General features: G+C 45.6%; 1 protein-coding gene across 2 annotated transcripts in view; it reads right to left on the reverse strand.

Annotated features, from left to right (window-relative positions):
• The window catches only part of FLT1 (fms related receptor tyrosine kinase 1), a 203,428-nt gene that overhangs the window by 22,094 nt on the left and 161,066 nt on the right, over positions 1–20,268 (reverse strand). For both annotated transcript variants that reach the window (XM_049867471.1, XM_049867470.1), the window contains exons 19-25: positions 15,891–15,995; positions 12,301–12,414; positions 9,988–10,076; positions 4,208–4,364; positions 3,672–3,769; positions 2,805–2,927; positions 946–1,057 (exon numbers count right to left, since the gene is read on the reverse strand). In XM_049867471.1, the coding sequence (XP_049723428.1) occupies positions 946–1,057; positions 2,805–2,927; positions 3,672–3,769; positions 4,208–4,364; positions 9,988–10,076; positions 12,301–12,414; positions 15,891–15,995 (798 nt within the window). The remainder of the gene's footprint in view (positions 1–945; positions 1,058–2,804; positions 2,928–3,671; positions 3,770–4,207; positions 4,365–9,987; positions 10,077–12,300; positions 12,415–15,890; positions 15,996–20,268) is intronic.

A 20,268-nucleotide genomic window follows, 5' to 3' on the forward strand; every position in this document is an offset into this window, starting at 1 on the left:
GATCCTCTGCGATTGTTCCTTTTGGGGGATTCTTGACTGGAGAGAGGGAGGGATACCCCAGAGGTGGCTGGGTCTGGGCAAGGCCTCCCCATCTGCTCTGCTCTAAACCTCCCGTGCAGGCTACATCAGCGTTTGTCTGCACTTTACAGTGACCACTGCTGGTAGGAAGCAGCTGCGAGGTGAGCAGCGCTGGCACCGTGTCACTGTGGGGCCACTGCGGCCGCCAAGCTGCTTTCAAAGACTGGAAGCAACAGGTGCCTGTCATCGAAAGCAGGGGAATGATTTTCACACATTACAGGAAGCTGGAGATGTTACTGGGTGAGTTTTATTTGCTGTGAAAGGCAAATTTTTGGCAAAGCCCAACAGACTCTTGGCTGGAACGCGAGTTGGGACGCCTGGGAGCATCGATATGCGTCTGCATACAGATGTGGGCTCTGTGCACATCTGTGCTCATGGGGCCTTGGGCAAGGCTTCTAGCCACCCATACTGCATGTTGCTGGAAAAGGAATAAATACGACCAGTGTCCTGGGCTCGCCATGAGAATTGTTAATATCAGAGGCACTGGAATGGCCTCCTGCTTCCTGAACCTTCCCTACTGTTCAACTGCACTGTCAGGGCCTTTCCCGAGAAACAACTCGGAGGGGCAGAGAGACGCGGGGTAGAAAGAGGGAAGGGCACAGGAAATCTGGAAGTTTGAGGAATTAGAAGGGGGCAAAGTATACAGAAAGAGACCCAGGCTGGCTGGTCTGACCCCGCTCGTGTTCATACAAGCTATCTTTAGGGCACAGGGTGCACACAGACACCCTTCCTCATCTGAGATTCTAAGTGGGCCCACGCCTCCTTCAGGGTGTTCAGTCATTCTAAGTGCTGCTCCAGAGGACACCTGGTGGAAGATGCAGACATCTGGTTCTGGGCTATCGGGTCTCTTTGTTCCCCCGCACTTACCTAAAGAGAAGATCTCCCACAGCAGTACTCCATAAGACCACACGTCGCTCTTGGTGCTGTAGATTTTGTCAAAGATAGATTCTGGAGCCATCCATTTCAGAGGAAGCCGAGTCTAGGAAAGGGCAAAGGGGCCTTGAGCACGGAGGGCATGGAAACAAGGCACGTTCAACCCAAGTGCCCATGGGGTCGCTGCTCAGATTAGGCCTGAACCATACATCATTTCCCGAGCAGCTTCAGTTTCCCAACACTGGGAAAACGTGTAGCATGCAGCATTATGCTACAAGAGGTAGCCATGTGCTCGACCGATCCCTAGGAAGGCTAGTCAGAGCCTCTTGTGTCCAGCACATCCTAACTCCCCGAGTCTGCAAGAAATTCTTCTCCCAACAAAAGCTTGCCCTCTGCAAGGGCACTTCCAAAGCCAAGACCAAGCCTAGTGCCATTGAGTCGATTGAGTAGGACAGAGCAGAACTGCCCCATAGGGTTTCCAAGGCTGTAATCTTTACAGAAGCAGACTGCCACATCTTTCTCCCGTGGAGCAGCTGGTGGGTTCAAACTGCCGACCTTCTGGTTAGCACCCGAGTGCTTTAACCACTGTGCTACCAGAACTCCTTCTACGGGGCCACTTAGGGCCTGGAAAAGACTGACCTGAATTAGAAAACATCCTGAAAATCCGTGATTTCCAAGAGTTTTTCTTAAGAAGGAGGAATTTTGAAGGGCATGCCTCGGCAGAAAGATAAGACTTCAACAGTCAGTGAGTGGGGAAGTGGCAAAGGCACTGGGAAGAGGGACGGTGACCGAGAGGCAGTATCTAGGAGAATGGACGGCTGACTTCAAGTGTGCAGACAAATCTGCCTTTACTTTCAGATAGGAGAAACCCCAGTGAGTAAGGTCTGGCCACGTTAGATGGATGGGAACTGACAGCGAAGGTGGAACGATGGAGTGGCAATGAGAAAACTAGAGGGGAGAGGCTGAGAAGAAAAAGGATAGACGCAGAGGTGGATGCCATCTTTGCAATCCGGGACTCCCAAGTTGTTGTTTCTTTCTCTTTTATAAAAAACACCATGCAGTAGCAGTTCTCAAAGTATTGTCCAGGGACCAGCTGTCCCAGCATCACCTAGAAACTTCTCAGAAATCCAAATTCTCGGGTCCCACCCAAGACATACTGTGGCAGAAACTCTGGGGCTGGGGTCCAGGTGATTCTGATGCACGCTCGGGTTTGAGAACCACTCCTGCAGGTAATCTGTGGCACCCAGACATAAGCTTAAGGCCTCCGGGTACAGGCCAGATAAGAAAGGACACAAGAGGTCACCACAAAAGTGAAAATTAACACTATGTCCAAAAACAAGCGGGGAGAGAAGCCCATGTGCGCCAGCAGGACACGCCAGGCATGGAGGCAGACGTGGGAAGTAAACGACTTCCTCCCCCGTGAGATCCCCACCCTTTCCTGAGACATATACACCTGCTGAATCAATCATCTGGGTTTATTCAAGGGGAAGAGTCCAGGCTGTTCTCTCCGGAAGTTCAGGGAACTCCCCTAGGAGCCAGGGAGAGGTAAATGATCCGGCCTCCTGGGGTCCCACTGAATACTTCTCAGAGGAGCGAGTCTTTAGGCAGTGCAGCCCAGGGACAGGTACCCCCAGGAATTATGGGAGGAACAGAACCAGGAAACCACGGCCTCTCTGTACCTTACACAGGGCTGTTGGGTGCACAGCCCGTCTGGATTGCTTGTCTACACAGAAAGCACATAATGGTTTTTAGGGCCTACTGCCGGGGAAGTGTAAATATTTACCAAGGGCCTCAGTCTGTGGTTTAAAAATGAGAGGGTATAAATGAGTCAAGCAAACATCCAACCGACTTACATCTCCTTTTCTCACATAATCGGGGTTCTTATAAATATCCCGGGCAAGGCCAAAGTCGCAGATCTTCACCACATTGTTCTCAGATAAAAGAATATTGCGCGCCGCCAGGTCCCGATGAATGCACTGTAATGAGACAGTTGCATAAGCAACGCACTTCCTTAATCCAGCCAACTAATTTCCTGTGCCTTCTCAGGGCCATTATCCTTAATTCCAGGATCCATTTCACACGGTGTGAAGGAAGCTACCCTGTGTGTACATACAGCCACCACAAACGTAAAATGCTTTTTTACAAACAGAGCGCTCCTGAGGCCCGAAAGTCCAGAGGTGCCCCGAATCTGGCAGGGGCTACTGTTCTGAGTTCCAGCCTCCTGACCCACCAAGCTGACCAGGCGAGGTTTCTGAAGGAGCACAAACTCCCTGCAGGCTTTTGTACTAAGCACTGGGATCAGCACTCTATCCGGCTGCAATTTCACGGGAGGGCTCCATGTGGATGTACGGATAGAAGCTCTCCCGTCAAGTACCATGTTCTCAGAGTCTGGCCAATTTGGAGCATATGCCAGAGGAGGCAACGTGAAGAATGGCTGCCAAATTCGTCTGGTCCTAAACCCAGTGAGGTTTACCCCTAGAATTCAGTTCCACCCACTGGTACCCAAGACTCATCACTCTGAAAACTCCTAATAGCAAGGCTGCTTTGGCAATCTGACAGAATGAAGGCATTTGTTGTCATGTCTGCTCTACACTTAAGAACATGGCTATCAGCAAATACCAGGAAAAGTGGATCCATAGCAAAGGTGTGTGTTTGTCCATGCGAATATCCACGTGCCCTGGCCTGACAAAGAAGAAAACGCAGTAAAAAGCAAGGCTGACCTTTCTGGAAGACAAAAACTCCATGCCTCTGGCTACTTGAAAACTGTAAGAAATCAGATCTTCCATAGTGATGGGCTGCTTGTAGAAGCCGTCAGAATCTGGAAAGTATTAAAACCGTAACTGTTTTGCAATGGCTCTTGCTAGTCCAACAAATCCCAGTTTATTGGAACAATGTTAGCAAAACATAGAACAAACCAACAAGTAGACCAGAGTTCATTTTCGAGAGCGTTCGGGTTTCAATATGAACACCAGAGATTTTTTTCCGGGCCTCCAGCCCATTCTACCCAAACACAGGGGATGGGGTGGGAGGATAATCCGTTAAGGCAAAAAAGCCTGAGGGAGGCAATTATACAGTTCCCTGTCAAAATTAGTAACTCTTTAAATAATCTTAGTTCAAATCTTATCTCCCCAGGACATTACCCGGCAAGTCTCCCACGGATGTTTATTAGGGTGATAAATATGAAAAAAATGTCAGAGATGCACAGCAGGTTGTAAAAATATCTCCGATTGTAGGACAGGAAGGAACGAATACCTACCCTCCTCTTCCTCAACATCACTCAGGCTTTTATCTTCCTGAAACCCAGAGCTGGCGAAGCTCTCACTGCTGGTGACACTGTCTAGTCTTGGTTTCGTGTCTTGTTCCAGGTCCGGCTCCAGTTTTTCATTCTTAGACTCCACGTGTAGTGCCGCGTCCTTTAAACAGACCAAGAGGGATGCAGGTAAATGGGCGCTCAAGGAGAGCAGTGGGGAAATTGGTCCCTCAAGCTGGCAACGGCCTGAGTTAGGAGAGTGTCATTCCACAAAAAGGACAATGGGTTAGCAGACACCTGGCTATTTCTAGGGTTGTGGGGTGTATTCTGCTTCTGACTGGGCTTCTCAACAAGGACTTAGGTCGGTGAAGGAAGTATTAATAGCAGGTGGTATTTACTGGAAACCCTGGTGGCGTAGTGGTTAACAGCTACATCTGCTAACCAAAAGGTCGGCAGTTCGAATCCGCCAGGCACTCCTTGGAAACTCTATGGGGCAGTTCTACTCTGTCCTATAGGGTCAACTATGAGTTGGAATCGACTCGACGGCAATGGGTTTGTTTGTTATGGGATGGTTATTTACTGAGAGCTGACTCGTGTGAGAACGTGAGGTAGGTTTTTCTCACTTAATCCTTCCAACAACTGTGTGAAGTAGTTCTTGTTTTTACGTGAAAAGAAGTCAAGTAGTCAAGGTGACACAGCCAGTAAACGGCCAAGCTTGAACCCAGGTTTGACTGACTCCAAAGTCTGCACCCTTAACCACTTTTCCACACCACGCACCAGCTTGGGAAGGAGGGCATGAACGTTAACAAATGATAGCATGAATGTTGCAAATTTGCACTGCTCTCAGCCCCAGGGCACCACTTTTCACTTTTTATGTTTTTTTCACCTTATTCAGTGTGGGACATAGGAAAAGTATTGAATGAAACACCTTGTGGGACTTAGTTACTGGGTTTGAAAGCTCAGGACCAGAGTCTCAGGGGTCACCTAGCTCAACTGGCATACCATAGCTCATAACGACAATGTTCTACATCCTAGTTTGATGAACAGCTTGTGGGGTCTTAAAAGCTTGTGAGTGACCACCTAAGACACAACAATTGGAATCCTCCTATCTGGAGCAAAGGAGAGTAAAGGAAACCAAAGACTCAGGGGAACAATTAGTCCACAGGACTAATGGCCACATGAACCATGGCTCCCTCTAGCCTGAGGCCAGAAGAACTAGATGGTGCCCGGCTACCACTACTGACTACTCTGACCAGGACACAATAGAAGGTCCCGGTTTGAAAACGTAGAACAAAAGTCATATTCATACAAAAGACCAGGAAGGAAGTAACTGAAGAAAAGGCTGAAGGAACCCTGGAGACTATTGCCCTAAGACACTCTTTTAACAGAAACTGAAGCCACTCTTGGAGGTCACCTTTCAGCCAAATAATAGATTGGTCTTTAAAATAAGCAATAACACAGGTGAGGAATGTGCTCCTTAGGACAATCAATTATACGAGACCAAACAGGCAACATTTGCCCAAAAACAAAGATGAGAAGGCAGGGAGGGGCAGGGAAACTGGACAGACGGAAACGGAGAAGGCAGGGGGGAACCGGGGAGAGTGCTGACACATTCTAGGGACAGCAACCACTGTCACTGAACACTGTGTGTATGGACTGCTCAATGGGAAGCTAATCTACTGGGTAAACTTTCACTTAAAACACAAAAAAGTGTTCAAAAAGAACAAGTATTCTATGGGGAGTTAGCAAAATGTTACCAAAAGCGTTCTCAGCATGCTTGGGCTTCACTTCGTGACCACTATTAGGGTAATATGAGAAAGCTGTAGGTTACCAATTTCTCTGGTTTCCTTGGGGAAGCAGTGAATGTGAACATTTCTTTTTCCACCTCCCATTTGAAACACAGATCTACCACCACCAACTACTCTGACCGGGATCACAACAGAGGGTCCTGGACAGAGGTGGAGAAAAATGTAGAACAAAATTCTAACTCCCCAAAAAAGACCAGACTTACTGGTCTGACAGAGACCAGGGAAACCCCGAGAGTATGACTCAGTACTGAAGTCACTTCTGAGGTTCACCCTTCAGCCAACGATTAGACAGGCCCATAAAACAAGCAATAATACATGTAGCTGTATACGAAACTTAATGGGCACAGCAACCCAGGGGCAAGGACAAGAAGCCAGGAGGGGGCAGGAAAGCTAGACGAATGGAAATGGGGAACCCAAGGTCAAGGAGGGGAGACCGTTGACATATCACGGGGTTGGCAATCAATGCCACAAAACCATATCTATATTAATTATTTAATGAGAAACTAATTTGCTCTGTAAGCCTTCATCTAAAGCACAATAAAAAATACTAATGAAAACAAAACAAACAAAAAACACAGATCCAGTTTCATCCTAATGAGGGTAGAAAAGGCCTTTCACGCTGGACTGGGCAACCAAGTCCTGGTATCTAATCTGGCTCTGCCATCAACCATACAACCTTGGGCAACTCGGCTTACTTTTCTGGATTTCATTTTCCTCACCTGAAAAGTTCTGTCTTTAGTAATTCATCTAATAACTACGACACTACTTGGTACTTCTGAGGGATTTCCCAACTGTACTGTGTGCCTAGCCTTGATTCTGCTACCTGGCAATACAGAAATAAGGGCTGAGGGGTATTGGAGTTCAGTGGTATTATGGATTGAATTGTGTCCCCTCACAAAATATGTGTTGTAAAGCCTAGCCTCTATGCCTGTGGTCAAAAGCCCATTTGGGAATGTGTTTTCTTTGCTATGTTAATGAGGCAGGATTAGTGTCGGGTGTGTCTTGAGTCAATCTCTCACAAGATATAAAAGGTGCAGGTTAAGCAAACCAAGATGGAGAAGATACATGCCAAGCCATATGAAGATCTCCATGGGATCAGGAAACAGAAGTTGAAGTGACAAGGACCTTCCCCCAGAGATGAGAGAGAGAAAACCTTCGCGTAGAGCCAGCACCCTGAATTCGGACTTGTAGCCTCCTAAACCATGAGGAAATAAATTTCCGTTTGTTAAAGCCATCCACTTGTGGTATTTCTGTTATAGCACCACTGGATAACGGAGACAAGCGGTGCCTCTTGGTTCACCTGCAGCGTGTGGCGTGTGAGGATTAGCAGGCTCCCCATCTTTCCTTGGCTTTTCCTAGAAATGCCAGGAAGCAAGAGCGATCCTTCCACTAGAGGGCACCGTGGGAGCAAGCAGAGGACAGAGGGAGGGAGCTTCAGGAGGGACATCCTGACATACTCTGAGCACATGGAGGGTGTGAGGTTCCTGGTCCTTGAATAGAGACCTTCCTGTGCAGCAGGACTTGGAGCAAACACCCACCACCACCTCGGGTGATGCACACGAGAGGAGGTAAAGAATAGAGCTATGGGTTATTGTGTCTCCCTGAGGCAGTTAGATTTGATACTGCTTAGCTGGGGGCTGGAATTTTACTTTTCACAAGAACTTCGTGGCACAGAAGGCAGCAGGGAAAGGGTGCTGGCAAAAGGGTGAGGCAGGAAAGTTTCTAGCTCCGTGAAATCTCCCCTCTTCTCTTGCCTCCCAGAAATCACAGCCAGGGTCACATCTCCAAGGACTTAGCTCAGGTTCCCTCACCCCCCTTTTGGCCCCCTAACCGACGGTATATTCAGCTTTGCTTATCAGTAACCATCTCTGTTAAATAAAAGTTAATTTTTTGAGCTTCCAGGACTCTGGCAGAATACAGTGAATTTATTACAAATAATATTTAATATTTAAGGATTCTGGTGAATTTATTTAGACATTAAAACCTCTCATTTCTACTTTGCCTTTTGGTTTTGCGTTTCCTTCACCTCTGTCTGAAATACAGCTGTGGGTTCTCCATGAAAACACTAAGCTCCACCAAGCTGCACAGGGAGGCGAGTCATTAAATATAGCCAGAGAAGGAAGCACGGTCTTCAAAACAAAGGACGCTGGAGCCCCAACGCTCCATCCTGCCTGGGTCCCTGGGGTGTTCTGCTGGCTTAGTTCTTTCTGAAGCCAGTCCAGGGTTTCAAAGCTGGAGGGAATTTGAATGACCTCAGCCCCCATGGTGCCACTTTACACTTTATCTTATGTTTTTTTCACCTTTTCCAGGGTGGTGCATAGAAACCGTTGAATGGGAAGGCAACTGAGCTGGGTTCTTTCTCTCCTTGACTTTACTTCTTGGTAGGTGTGTGTCCTTAAGCCAGTCACTTGACTTCTCTGGGCACATCTATCAGATGAGAGTGTGAACTAGCTGATCACAAAGATCCCTTTCAGCTTCAAGATTCTAATTATTAGAGGGCGTGGTTTAAAATTGGGGCAAATACATTCCTGCTTACATGTTGCCAGTCTTGTCAAATATCTGTGTCTCTGGCCAGATCAGTGTGAGACATGAGAAAAGGTCAGCTGTTCAGTGGTTCTTACCTGTGTGCCACATGAAGACTGTGTTCACATGGCAGATGGCCATCACTCTTGGATGTTGGACCCTTTATCCATCAGTGGACTCACCCAACCTTTCTATCTATCTCTGTGGGTCACTAATGATGATAATGAGGATTAACATTTACTGAGCGCTTCACTGAGAACATTGGCTTCTCCCAGCCATCCAATGAGGTGAGTCTATTATGAGTTCCATTTAGTCAATGAGGAAACGGAAGCTTAGAGAGTTTGAGTAGTTTGTTCAGGGTCCCAGATTTCATGAGTAGTGAAGACAAGATTTGGAACCCTAGTGCGCAGTGGTTAAGTGTTTGGCTGCTAACCCAAAGACCAGTAGTTTGAATCCACCAGCTGCTCCTGGGAACCCCTACGAGGCAGTTCTATTCTGTCCTACTGTAGGGTTGCTATGAGTCAGAATCGACTCCACAGCAATGGGTTTGATTTGTTTGTTGTTTGTTAGAGACAGGATTTAAAACCAGAAGAGTCTGATTCTGGAGTCTCAGAGCTTAACCATTATGTACACAGCCTCATCACCAGCACTGCTGAGTACCAGTTAATAGTGTTGAACTGGTGTCTCCTAGACTTCTCCAGCTCACAGAAGGACACAGCATCGGTGCCAGAGGCTGCCCTGGCAAAATGTTATGAAATTTTTTCTCCTCCACTCAATGATCTAAGTCTTATTTGCCTTCAGATCTTGGACCCATGAGTTCCTTTTATTACACAGCTTTATTTTAGTGGATAAAGCTAGTAAAAAGTGTGTACAGGAGTGAGATGGGTGGTGAGGGTGTGAGGAAGTAAGAGAAAGGCAGTGGGAAGGAAAGAAAATTATTTCCAGCTCTGGTCCCATCACTGGCCTATCATTGAGTGCACAAGTCACTCAGCTGACTGAGTCTTAATTTCTCTAAATTATGTATGTTATCACCTCCCTTCAAGAAACTGGGAGTTGTACATATGTATATATGCATGTACATGTGTTTATGTGCACATATACATACATGTATATATGCGTGTACATAAACATACATATGTGTGTGTATACACACACACACAGAATGAGAGAGAGAGAGGCAAGGAGAAATAAAATTATCAAGACGATTCGATAGGTGTTGAGATAGATGGTTAATAAATTTTAACATCTCCTGTCACTGCATACACTGAGATCAAATGATTCTTTGTGCTGTCCACAAAAGAGTATGTTTGGAAGGAAAAAGGAGGAAAAAGCAGATACTGAGTTTTAAGCCTATTCATTAATGGAAAAATGTGGGTGTCTCTTGCTCTATGGGGCAACAGCCTAAAGAGAAACTCATTGGTGGCCTTAAAAAACTCCAACCCTTGTGGTACTTACCTTGTTTAGAAAGAACAAGTCCCGTTTGCTCTTGAGGTAGTTGGACAGATTTCCATACTTGCAGTATTCAACGATCACCATCAGAGGCCCTGCAGCCAAAACAGCACGTGCTCAGCCACACCAAGCCAGTCAGCCATTTGCCAGGCTGAGAAAGCTCAAGCCAACTGTCTTTATGATATATTAGGGGGACCTAGGGATGCAACTTAGGGATGAGAGGCTCATGAATAGGACGGCTTTTTCAGTTTAACTTGAGAAGAGATTTAAAAAACACAAAAGAAATAGAAAACAACATGTGTAGGGACAGAGGGGGGCAGAGAGCAGAAGAAAGAAAGGAGTAGAAGGAAGAGGAGAGAAAGAACTTAGAGGAGGGGAAAAGCAAAAGCTAGGGCTTGTAACTGTAACTACCAGCAACCCACCCTCTCCGCCTCTGAGCCAGACCCCTGGTGCAGAAGGGCCTCTGGTCATTGTCACACCAGATCCGGGGCTGTCAAGCAGCTCCTCCCACCTGCCCAGTGCAGAGAACAGGTTGGTCCTGTCCAGCCTCCTCTCTCCCCAGGAGCCTGGCTGCCTTGGGGTGTCTGGACAGAGCTGGTTGTGTGAGAGGGTCTAAAGCAGGGGCCCACACACTTTGTCTGTAAAGGACCAGATAGTACATATTTTAGGCTTTGCAGGCCACACAACTAACCATTCAATTCTGCCTTTGTAGTGTGAAAACAGCCGTAGACTATATGACCAGATGAGCATGACTGGACTCCAATAAAACTTTATGCAGAAAGAAATTTGAATTTCCTAGAATTCTCACGTGTCACAAAATATTATTCTTGTGATATTTTCCCCCAACTATTTATAAATGTCAAACCATTCTAACCTCACAGGCTGGCCCTAGTTTGCTGACCTCTGGTCTAAAGGAAGGAAGAAGGTTGGGAGGAAGTCCCAGCTGCACTGTGGGTCCCATGAGATGCCCTTGGCTCCTTTTCCCTGCCCGGCCTCTCAGTTGTCCCACCACCTGCAGTGGGGCTGGGGGGCCCTGACTGGGTCCCGCATTCCCACCACACACAGGCTCCATAGGAGGACTAGAGCACAAAGGACACTTCCGGGTCAAACAGGGGTGACCCAGAGCTGCTTCAGCAGGCTGCTGTCCCGGGGCGCACCAGCCATGGGTTTCAGGTGCCAAAGGGCCTGGGCGCCCTACTTCTTCTTCAAAGCTAGCAGGGGCCACTCCCTTCCTGGGAGAGTGGTTTTATGTTCCTATCGGGATTTTGCTGATTTTTAAGGTGAATTTTAGAAATCCTGACAGCACCCCTTCCTTCGGGTCTATAGGCTGGAAGTTGCTTCCAGAGGCCACCTATCTCCCTACCACAGGGAAGAGGATTTATTAATCTCAGACACCCCTACCTGGAGCTCTGAGGCACAGACAGGGGTGGGTTGTCTGATTAGCCCTCATCAGTTTTACAGATGCAAAACTGAGGCAAACAGAATGAGGCTGTCAAGGCAGAGAACTTGAGAAAGAGCTTACACTTGTCGATCCTCAAAGAATAACAGAGAAGCAGGTTGGGCCGTGTCTAGGTCGCTATGGCTCTATTTCTGGCCGCCTCCCTAGCCTTTCACTTCTCTCTCCCCACGGCCACTCCTGGCAGGTAGGCCTTCCCCGATTACCCTTCATCCCTATTACCTTTACTGAGAGCTAGGAAAACATTTGCAGGCACAGGTCCTTTGCACTTTTTTTTTCTGGAGCAAACAATGATCACAAACCTAGAGCCAAGCACTAAGTTGGCTATAGCGGAGGAAAGAAAGATCTGCAAGAATATGCTGGTGCCCTCGAACATAAGGCACCGCCCTGTCCCTGCCACTTGCCCCAGTGGGTAGAGCCTGTGTGCATGGTGGATATGAAGGGAAGGGCTCTTCTGGTTGTCCCCACATCTCCTCCCCTGGGATCCTCCCAGTGGTGACTCATTCCTCTGGGTGAGGCTGCGAAGAATGCCCAACCTTCTAGGCTCAGCTCTGGTCACACTCCCTCAAAGTTGTCCTGAGAGAAAAATGTCCCTCCCTCACCCACCACACTTGGTTTAGAGCCTGTGGAAAGAGGTCTAGAACAAAGTCTTTCTCTTCAGAAATTGAAACTGTACAGGGAAGACATTTCTAGAGTGGGAGCATTTCTCCATTAGTGGACAAACTATTTCCTCTGGAGCTATTGAGAGGCCATTCTCCTGGAGATAAGGAGGAGCAGAGGTGAAGAGATGGAGCTGTGTGTCAGAGAACTCTGCTCCCAGCGTGTACATGGGGAGATGGAGCAGGCCTCCCTTTCTCATTTACCTCCTTGCTTGGTGCAGGCTCCCAGCAGGTTGACCACGTTCAGATGGTGGCCAATGTGGGTCAAGATCTTGAGCTCAGTCATCAGAGCTTTGTACTCGCTGGCCGTGGCCCCCTCTGTGTGAGAAGCAAGGAAGAATCAGGGCGGCAGGACAATGGGGCTCCTTCCGCCGGAGGCGGCATTCCTGCCCTCCTTGTTTGTCAGGGCTCAGCCAGTTGCTTCGTTAACTTCCCCACATTCTGCAGAAAGGCCAAGTCTCCAGACTGTTTTCATTACTCCCACCCTCCTAAGCCAACATCCTTTTGATTACAGTAAGGCTCAGAGCAGTGGTGGGGTTAGTCACTGGACGTTTCCTCTTAGTGGGCCTAGTCCTGTTCAGTAATGTGCTGACTCAGAGCTGGGCACCTTATGAAAGCGCCTTCCAGAGGCTTCCCTTCTGTCAGAAGCAGGCGCAGCAAGAACTTCCAGGCAGGGGGTGCCCCACACTTCCCCTCTCTTTCTCGCTCTCCCCTGTCCAGGGAGTCACGGAGAAGGAGTACGAGGGGCCTGCCCCGGCTGAGTGGTCATTTCTGTGACCATCTTTGCAGTGTGCCATTTTCTCCCTATACTCTTTTTTTTCTCCCTGGAGTCTGAGGGTTATCTTGGGTTGTGAGGATCCGTAGGCATCTGACTTCAACTCCTTCTCAGAGATAAGCACCATGAATAAGAATCGGCAGAGTCTGAAGTTTGTTCTTATCAGTTAATTTCTAAGTCTTTCTAAAAATTTAAAATTATTTTTAGACTACCACCAGAACCAAATGAATGAGAACGATGACACACTGTGAAGAATATAACCAATATCACAGAATAATTTGTGCAGAAATTTTTCAATGGGAACCTAATCTGCTGTGGAAACTTCCACCTTCAACACAAAAAATATTATTAAAAAAGGAAAAAAAAACTATAAAATATAATCAATATAATCTCGCTGCAAAATATGCCAACAATATGTTGTATAGACAGTACAAAGTAAAAGCTACCTTACCCACTTAACTTCTTAGAGTTAACCACTGTTGTTTCAGACCTTTTCCTGTGAATTTATGAATATACATACCCAAAGGTCCATTTTTTTTGTTTACATAAATGAGATCACATATATGTGATAAATAATATATATACAATATATATATTTATGTATTAAATATGTGTTTCTTTGCACACATTTTTTTTTTTTTTAAACTTGCTCCTTTCCCCCTTTTCAGTGTGTCAGAGGCTTTTTTCATTCTTTTAAATTGATGAATGGTGTCCCCGACTTTTAGATTGTCTACAATTTTCTGTTATTACAAGTAATGCTGAAAGAGACAACCTGTGCTCAGTCTTTGTGCACACGTGTAAGTTATTTCTGTCGGACAGAGTCCTGGAAGTGGGTCAAAGGTATGTGCATTTAACACTGTGGTAAGCACCAATGTGGTATTTCATAAGCACAAATCTTTTTTAATAATTACCAGATAAACTCCAGAAGTTTTCCAGTGGGATCGGGATTGCCTCACAATGAATGTTCAACAAGTATTTGTTGGATAAATAAGCAACATGATTACTCTTCTCATTTCAGACAGGAGTGTGAGGCCAAAAAAGTTAAGGTTTTTGCTCCAGGGCACTTTGAAAGAGCTTCTGACTCATGACCTTTGTTTGACATTCTGACTCTTCTACCTTTTTCTATCTCTCCCCGAAACAGATGGCCTGCCAATTTAAGCAAGAAAGCTGAATGAAAATGGTTTTGTAGGAATTTTACATAGTGGGCGATTTGGCAATCTTTTCCAGTCTATGCTGGTGGCTCAAAAAAAAAGGAAGACCCACATTTACGATGGTATTAAACATATTATTTCTGCACAGCATAGATTCCCCAGGTTGTCAAAAAAATTTTTCCATCTCCTCTCAAACTCATCAGTACCTCCAAGTTATTTATGCTCCTTAGGGTTTAACCATAAAGAAAACGCAGCTGTTACTCAGATTGTGCCAGGTACAGCCTGGTCCACAAGGGTTGTCTTAAACCCACAAATACCCAGCAGGGCCATCAGACTTGCCGCTCCCAGAGGCAGGGCGTGTGGTAGTAAGCAAGGAAGAGGCACAGGCTGCGGAAGCAGATGCTTCCAGATTTAGTTTTTTGAATTATCTCTAGATGGGATCCTGGATTTCCTCTATAAAACAGGCCAGGATCATTTTTAGGACTTTGGTGCAACAGGCCATTTCCAGACCCTTCTTTTTCAGCACTGTGCTGTAGTGGAATGAGCACTGGACTCAAAGCGGGAAGACTGGCATCCAACCCTTACTTTTGCACTTCAGGGTTGTGTGGCCTTGCAGCGGCTATCTAACTTTTCTGGACCATGTTTCCTCATCTGCAAATTGGGGGTAATAATCTCTAGCTCACAAGGATGTTGAGAGAAAATAAGAAAAATGGCCATTTCATGTGGTTCAACCTGATATATTAAAGTACCCAGCCTGGTGCTTTCTTACATGGAAGACATGTTGATACCTCTTCTCTTCAGAATTTGGTTACAGAGGGGGAAGGTACTGGAATGAAAGTATTCCCACAGATGTGTCTGTCATCGTGTGGGTAATCCACCAAAGCAGAAGTCCTGACTTGTGGACGGAAAACTCCTTTCCTGGCTACTTTCAGAGAACCGTCAAGTTCTTTGTAGAGTTTTATCAGAGCCTTCCCTTGGTCAAGACAGCCTTTTGGGGTGGAAAATAGCATTACATGGGGTTTTTGCAAGGACAGTGTCAGTTCTGGAAGGAGATTAAGAACTTTGAAGTCTTCCTGTGGAAACAGTACATTTTCCAGGAGCCTGTGCTGAGAACCTGCTTAGCTGGACTCACAGTTTTCCAGACCTCAAAATCCCTGGCCATATCTTAGAGACTTTGAAGAGCTAAAAAACTGCCCTTTGGGCTTCGTTGCCCTGCTTCTTTTTTGGTTTTGGAATGTTAAAATGAGTTGAGATAATATGAAAATTCCAACAAATACGAGGAAATGAAGTAATTTCTACACTTTATAGGACATATGGGCATTTCAGAGTGGTAGTATCTTCAAACACTAGGAAGGTCATTGGGTTTTTATAATTTCTGAAGAGGAAATGTTTGGGGCTTGACAGTATATTATAGTTTAGAGTTCTGATCAACTTAGTTGTTCTAGCTTTACTTTATAGTTAGGTCAAGCCCAAGCGTAGACTTTGAGATTTGTCATGTGCCCCTAAGCTCCCAATACAACATCACAGTAGATTATTCCAAAATTTCAAACCTGTGGTTATAACAGGCTTAAATCACGGGGAGTTTAGACTCTAAGATGACAAAGGAGAAATACCTTTGAGGTGACAAAGATCATTTCTCATAGGACCGTGCTAGATCGTTCCATTTACAAGGTTTATTCTGAGCTGTGCTGCCCTAATTCAAACCTCCTGAAGCAAAAGGGGCTTCCAGCAGTAGAAGAAAATTACGCGGCTAGAGCAGCAATAGCTTCTATCTGTTCCTAGGCCATATCCGATCTGCACGAATATTTAGAAAATAGGGAATGCAAAAAGGTGATGGATCATTTGAAAGCCAACTACGGCATACACACCTTTCAGCATTTTTACAGCCACCGTCCGGCAAGTTGGTGATTTCTTAATGCCAAATGCAGATGCTTGGACCACTTTCCCAAAAGCCCCTCGTCCAAGTGATTTGCCTACAATGAGAAGAAGACATTGGTTTATATTCCAAGCCAGTAGGGTGAGTTTAAGTCTCTTCCAAGAAATAAATGCCTTTTCCTGTGTGTATGTATGTGGGACACATAGCTTTGAATGGAATTTCTAATGAACTGACCCAAAAAGATTCAAAGTCAGGGGCATATTTCCAGGGTCTCTTCCTTTCAACTTGGCTATGTTTATGAGGCCCTCATATCCTTCATGGCGAGCTCTCCCGAATGCTCTTCTGAAAGCATTTAGTAGAGGTAGATGGCCAGTATTCTTTTCATAAAGTTCTCCACCAATGCCTATCTGGCCTCTTCCATTGTTGAATACCATTATTACCAAGACTGCGTTTAATTACGCCCCTTCTCTTGCTACTGAAGGTCATTTCTTCTGATCTGTCTCCAGCAAAGAGTGAGAAATAAAAAACGGTGGTTACTACTATTGTTTATAATAATGCTTCATAGCTTAAAAGTGATCACTAAGTGATTTCCTTCCTTGCCAGGCAAAATATTCCCAGTCTTTCTAACATCTCTTCACATCATTATTTTCAGACTATCAAACACCAGCAGTGATTTATTTCAACCATGGAGAGGTGGTTGCCAAATGGAATAACCAAGCAGGGTTTCTTTCATGGTACCTTGAAACCATGGTTCATTATATTCTGCTATAATGACTATTAACAAGTTTCTTTCCCCACCCTTGAATGAGACAACTTGACTCAGAGGGGCAAGAACCATGTCCTAGTCTCCCCAGTACTAGCCAAGGCATATATAAAGTCCCCCATATACTAGTATAGACTGAAGAGCAGCATTTGGGAACTTATGGGCTGTCCAAAGAATGTCTCATGCAGTCAAAGGTACCTAGAAGGGCCCATGCAATTGAGACCATGAGAGTGAAACTGTTGGTTCGGCACACTCCCTGGCATACCTTTTAGATCAGGGGACTTCCTATTGCACCATCAAGAAACAGGAAGTTAAATAGAACCAGAGAAACAGTGTACCTCGAGCATATGACAAAAGGAGGAGTGAGCCAAAGAAGTCATTCTTTTTTGGCTCTTCTGGGGGAAAAAAATCGAACGAAATGAAACACGCCACTGATCAAAAGTAAATCTCAGCAGTTAGAGTGTTAATTTAACAAAACCCCTCCTCTCCCAACCAAGTCCTCTTTCTCAGACTGGGCCTTTCGTTAATTAACCCAACTTCCTTCCTTCCTTCCTTCCTTCCTCATATTCCAATCTCTCCCTCACAAAGGATATAGTTGGTTTTTTAAAGTTTCTTGTAAAAGTTTGTAACAAAGCTTTCCTGCTTCTTCATCATATTAGAACTTTTATACTTTTATACGCAACTTTGTTGTTGTTGTTAGGTGCTGTTGAGTCAGTTCCTTTTCATAGTGACCTTATGTACAACAGAAAGAAACAGTGCCTGGTCCTGTGCCTTCCTCACAATCGTTATGCTAGAGCCCATTGTTGCAGCCACTGTATTAGTCCATCTTGTTGAGCGTCTTCCTCTTTTTCGCTGACCCTCTACTTTACCAAGCATGATGTCCTTCTCCAGGGATTGATTCCTCCTGACAACATGTCCAAAGTATGTGAGACATAGTCTCGCCATCCTTGCTTCTAAGGAGCATTCTGGCTGTACTTCTTCCAAGACAGATTTGTTTGTTCTTTTGGCAGTCCACGGTATATTCAATTATATGCAACTACTCAGTAACAAGGGAGCCCTGGTGGTACAGTGGTTAAAGCGCTCGGCTCTAACTGAAAGGTCAGCAGTTCAAACACACCAGCTGCTTCATGGGAGAAAGATGTGACAGTCTGCTGTCTTAAAAATTACAGTCTTGGAAACCCTATGGGACAGTTGTACTCTGTCCTATGGGTTGCTATGAGTCGGAATTGACTTGATGGCAATGAGTTTGTAGGACTCAGTAACAAAGATGTCTTCATCCTGTCCGTGTTTAGTATCTTCCACTAACAACCACCCCAGGCATCGAGTTCGAACATGAGGATGGTTAAATTACCAACATAATCATAGTAGTCTTTCTATTGCTGTGTCTTTGCATGTGGTTCACAGGGGCACACTCTGCATTAAGAGGCGAACACTGGGAAAGGACATGTTTTCTTCTCTGGGCAAACATATGCCTTTGCTGACTAATAAAGCTTGTTGCTCCCAGATCATGCTTTCTTCTTCAGGTTAGATTGTCCAAGAAATAGACCAGAATAGTGACTCTTAGGCTTAAATGAAAGCCTCAGATGGACACTGAAAGTGCTGCATGTGGAAATCAGGTATGGGATACACCGGATGGTGCTGTTTCCAGATTTGTAAAAACTGGTGCATTTTGGTTGGAGGTTTATTCCTTGCCTTTTTTTTTTTTTTTAGGGTAAAAGAACAGTGTTTTTCTTCTACAGTGCCTTCTTCCATCTGGTACAAAAGTGTCCAGAGCCTGAGAAATATGACAATAATCTCTATCTTGGGCCCCCTCTGCATACCCTACTAAGACTCTTGCTTGCTTGGGGCGGGAAGGATCCTTTACCGGTCCAAACATCAGCCCCCAGCATGCATTCCCTTCTTAGCCGTCACAACAAACTCTGTTTTAACAAGTGTTTGGGGGACTTTGCTTCTATCAGTGTGAATAAACTGCTCCTACTTGGCTTCCTTCAGTCTTTGCACTTACTCTCTTGGAAGCTTAATGCAGCCCCATAAAACACAGTAAGCTACTATGGGCTCTTTAATCACCTGATGCTGTTGGAATCCTTCAGCAGACCCACGATTCCAGTTTTAGGGGAGCCCTGTCACCACTGGACCTGACCTTGCCTGATTCTCCTTTTCCCTGAAAATCCTCTTTGGTGTTGCCTCTAATGCCAGTTACTAGCTCCGAAATGGGTTAGGTCATTGTCATGCAATGCAAGGATATTGGAATCTCCTCCAAGAATGTTCTTGACTGGCCAGGGTCCCTGGGACACTCTGTGGGGAGTGCATGGCTGTTCTTCCAAGAGGCAGCACCAGCCCAGGTACCAGCCACTTGCCAAATTCTAGACTCCCTTGATTGTTTCCCAAATTAGGTAATTCTGACTTTAAATTATGTTTTTCAATAGAGAGATGCAATGTCAGACCTTCCCCCATCTTCTATGATAAATTTATAGGAGTGTAATTCTCTCCCAGGGTTCGTGAAGAATCTCTAACAAAACAGGCTTCTTTTGTTCCTGGGTTTCAGGAATTTCAGTGGTAGCAACACCTTTGACCCACACTCCAACTGTATTCATCTATCAGACACTATAAATTCTGACTTCCTTCCTCAGGGCTGCTAATAGCAACCAAGAAAGTAGATACTGCTGAAATCAAATGCAGCTTGGTCTGTGTATTTCTCTATGTTTACAATCCCACTGTAATTCTTACATCATTCTCCCCACCGATCCATGCGTAATCTTGGCTACTTTCACTTGTCAGATATCATTTGAAATTACTTTCCGTCACTTATCTGGTTTTAAAAAACAACAGCAACAGAAGTTCTTGGGCCTCCTTGCTCCCATGTTAGAAGAGCATGTCTTAGCCCTTGCATCCACACCCTGAATTGAAAGACAAAGTTAGCAGACTTGATGTACTTTCTCTCACCCATCAAAGACCTCAAGTAGACATGGGCCAAATCATAGCATCTGCAACTCCGGGAAGGAAAAGAATGATAAGAAAGATTTTCAACAAGGAGAACCTCCCAAAATGGAATTCTCTAACCTCACGGAGCCCCAAGGAAGTTCTAATGTAAGGGTTAGCAATCTCTCTCTACGTGATATGGATCATAGTGACACTAGGGCAAGGAATGAGGAGATGGGATGGAAAGCTTATGTGTCCTATACTGGGAGAAGCATGTTTGATTGTGACTAATAGCTCTGGAAAGCAATGTGGCCTGGGAAAGGCTCACGGTTGTGGGAAAATGATCTTACGTTCCCTGCCAAGGTCACTGAGGGGCTGGGCGAGCTGCCATACAATTTAGGCTTGCAGAAGGAACTCATCCAGTGTGCTACCTGCCCTTCACTACTCTAAATTTAGTTGATTTTTCCCCGTCAGCAGCCAGTGCTGACTTTTGCCAGTCTCTCCGGCTTTTTACCGATTTCCAATATTCTTCCACAATCCAAACAGAACATACTCTTGGGGCCAGTTCTTTCTTATGTAGGAAGCGATATAAGCCAAATCATTTCAAAACCTGAGAGAGAAGCAAGAAAAGCCAGTCTTCCCTCTTTGCGCTCTCAACACCCTCCACCCCGATGTAATTTGTGCACGT

The sequence above is a fragment of the Elephas maximus genome, chromosome 23 (genome assembly GCF_024166365.1).
Source record: "Elephas maximus indicus isolate mEleMax1 chromosome 23, mEleMax1 primary haplotype, whole genome shotgun sequence".
Classification (NCBI taxonomy): Eukaryota; Metazoa; Chordata; class Mammalia; order Proboscidea; family Elephantidae; genus Elephas; species Elephas maximus.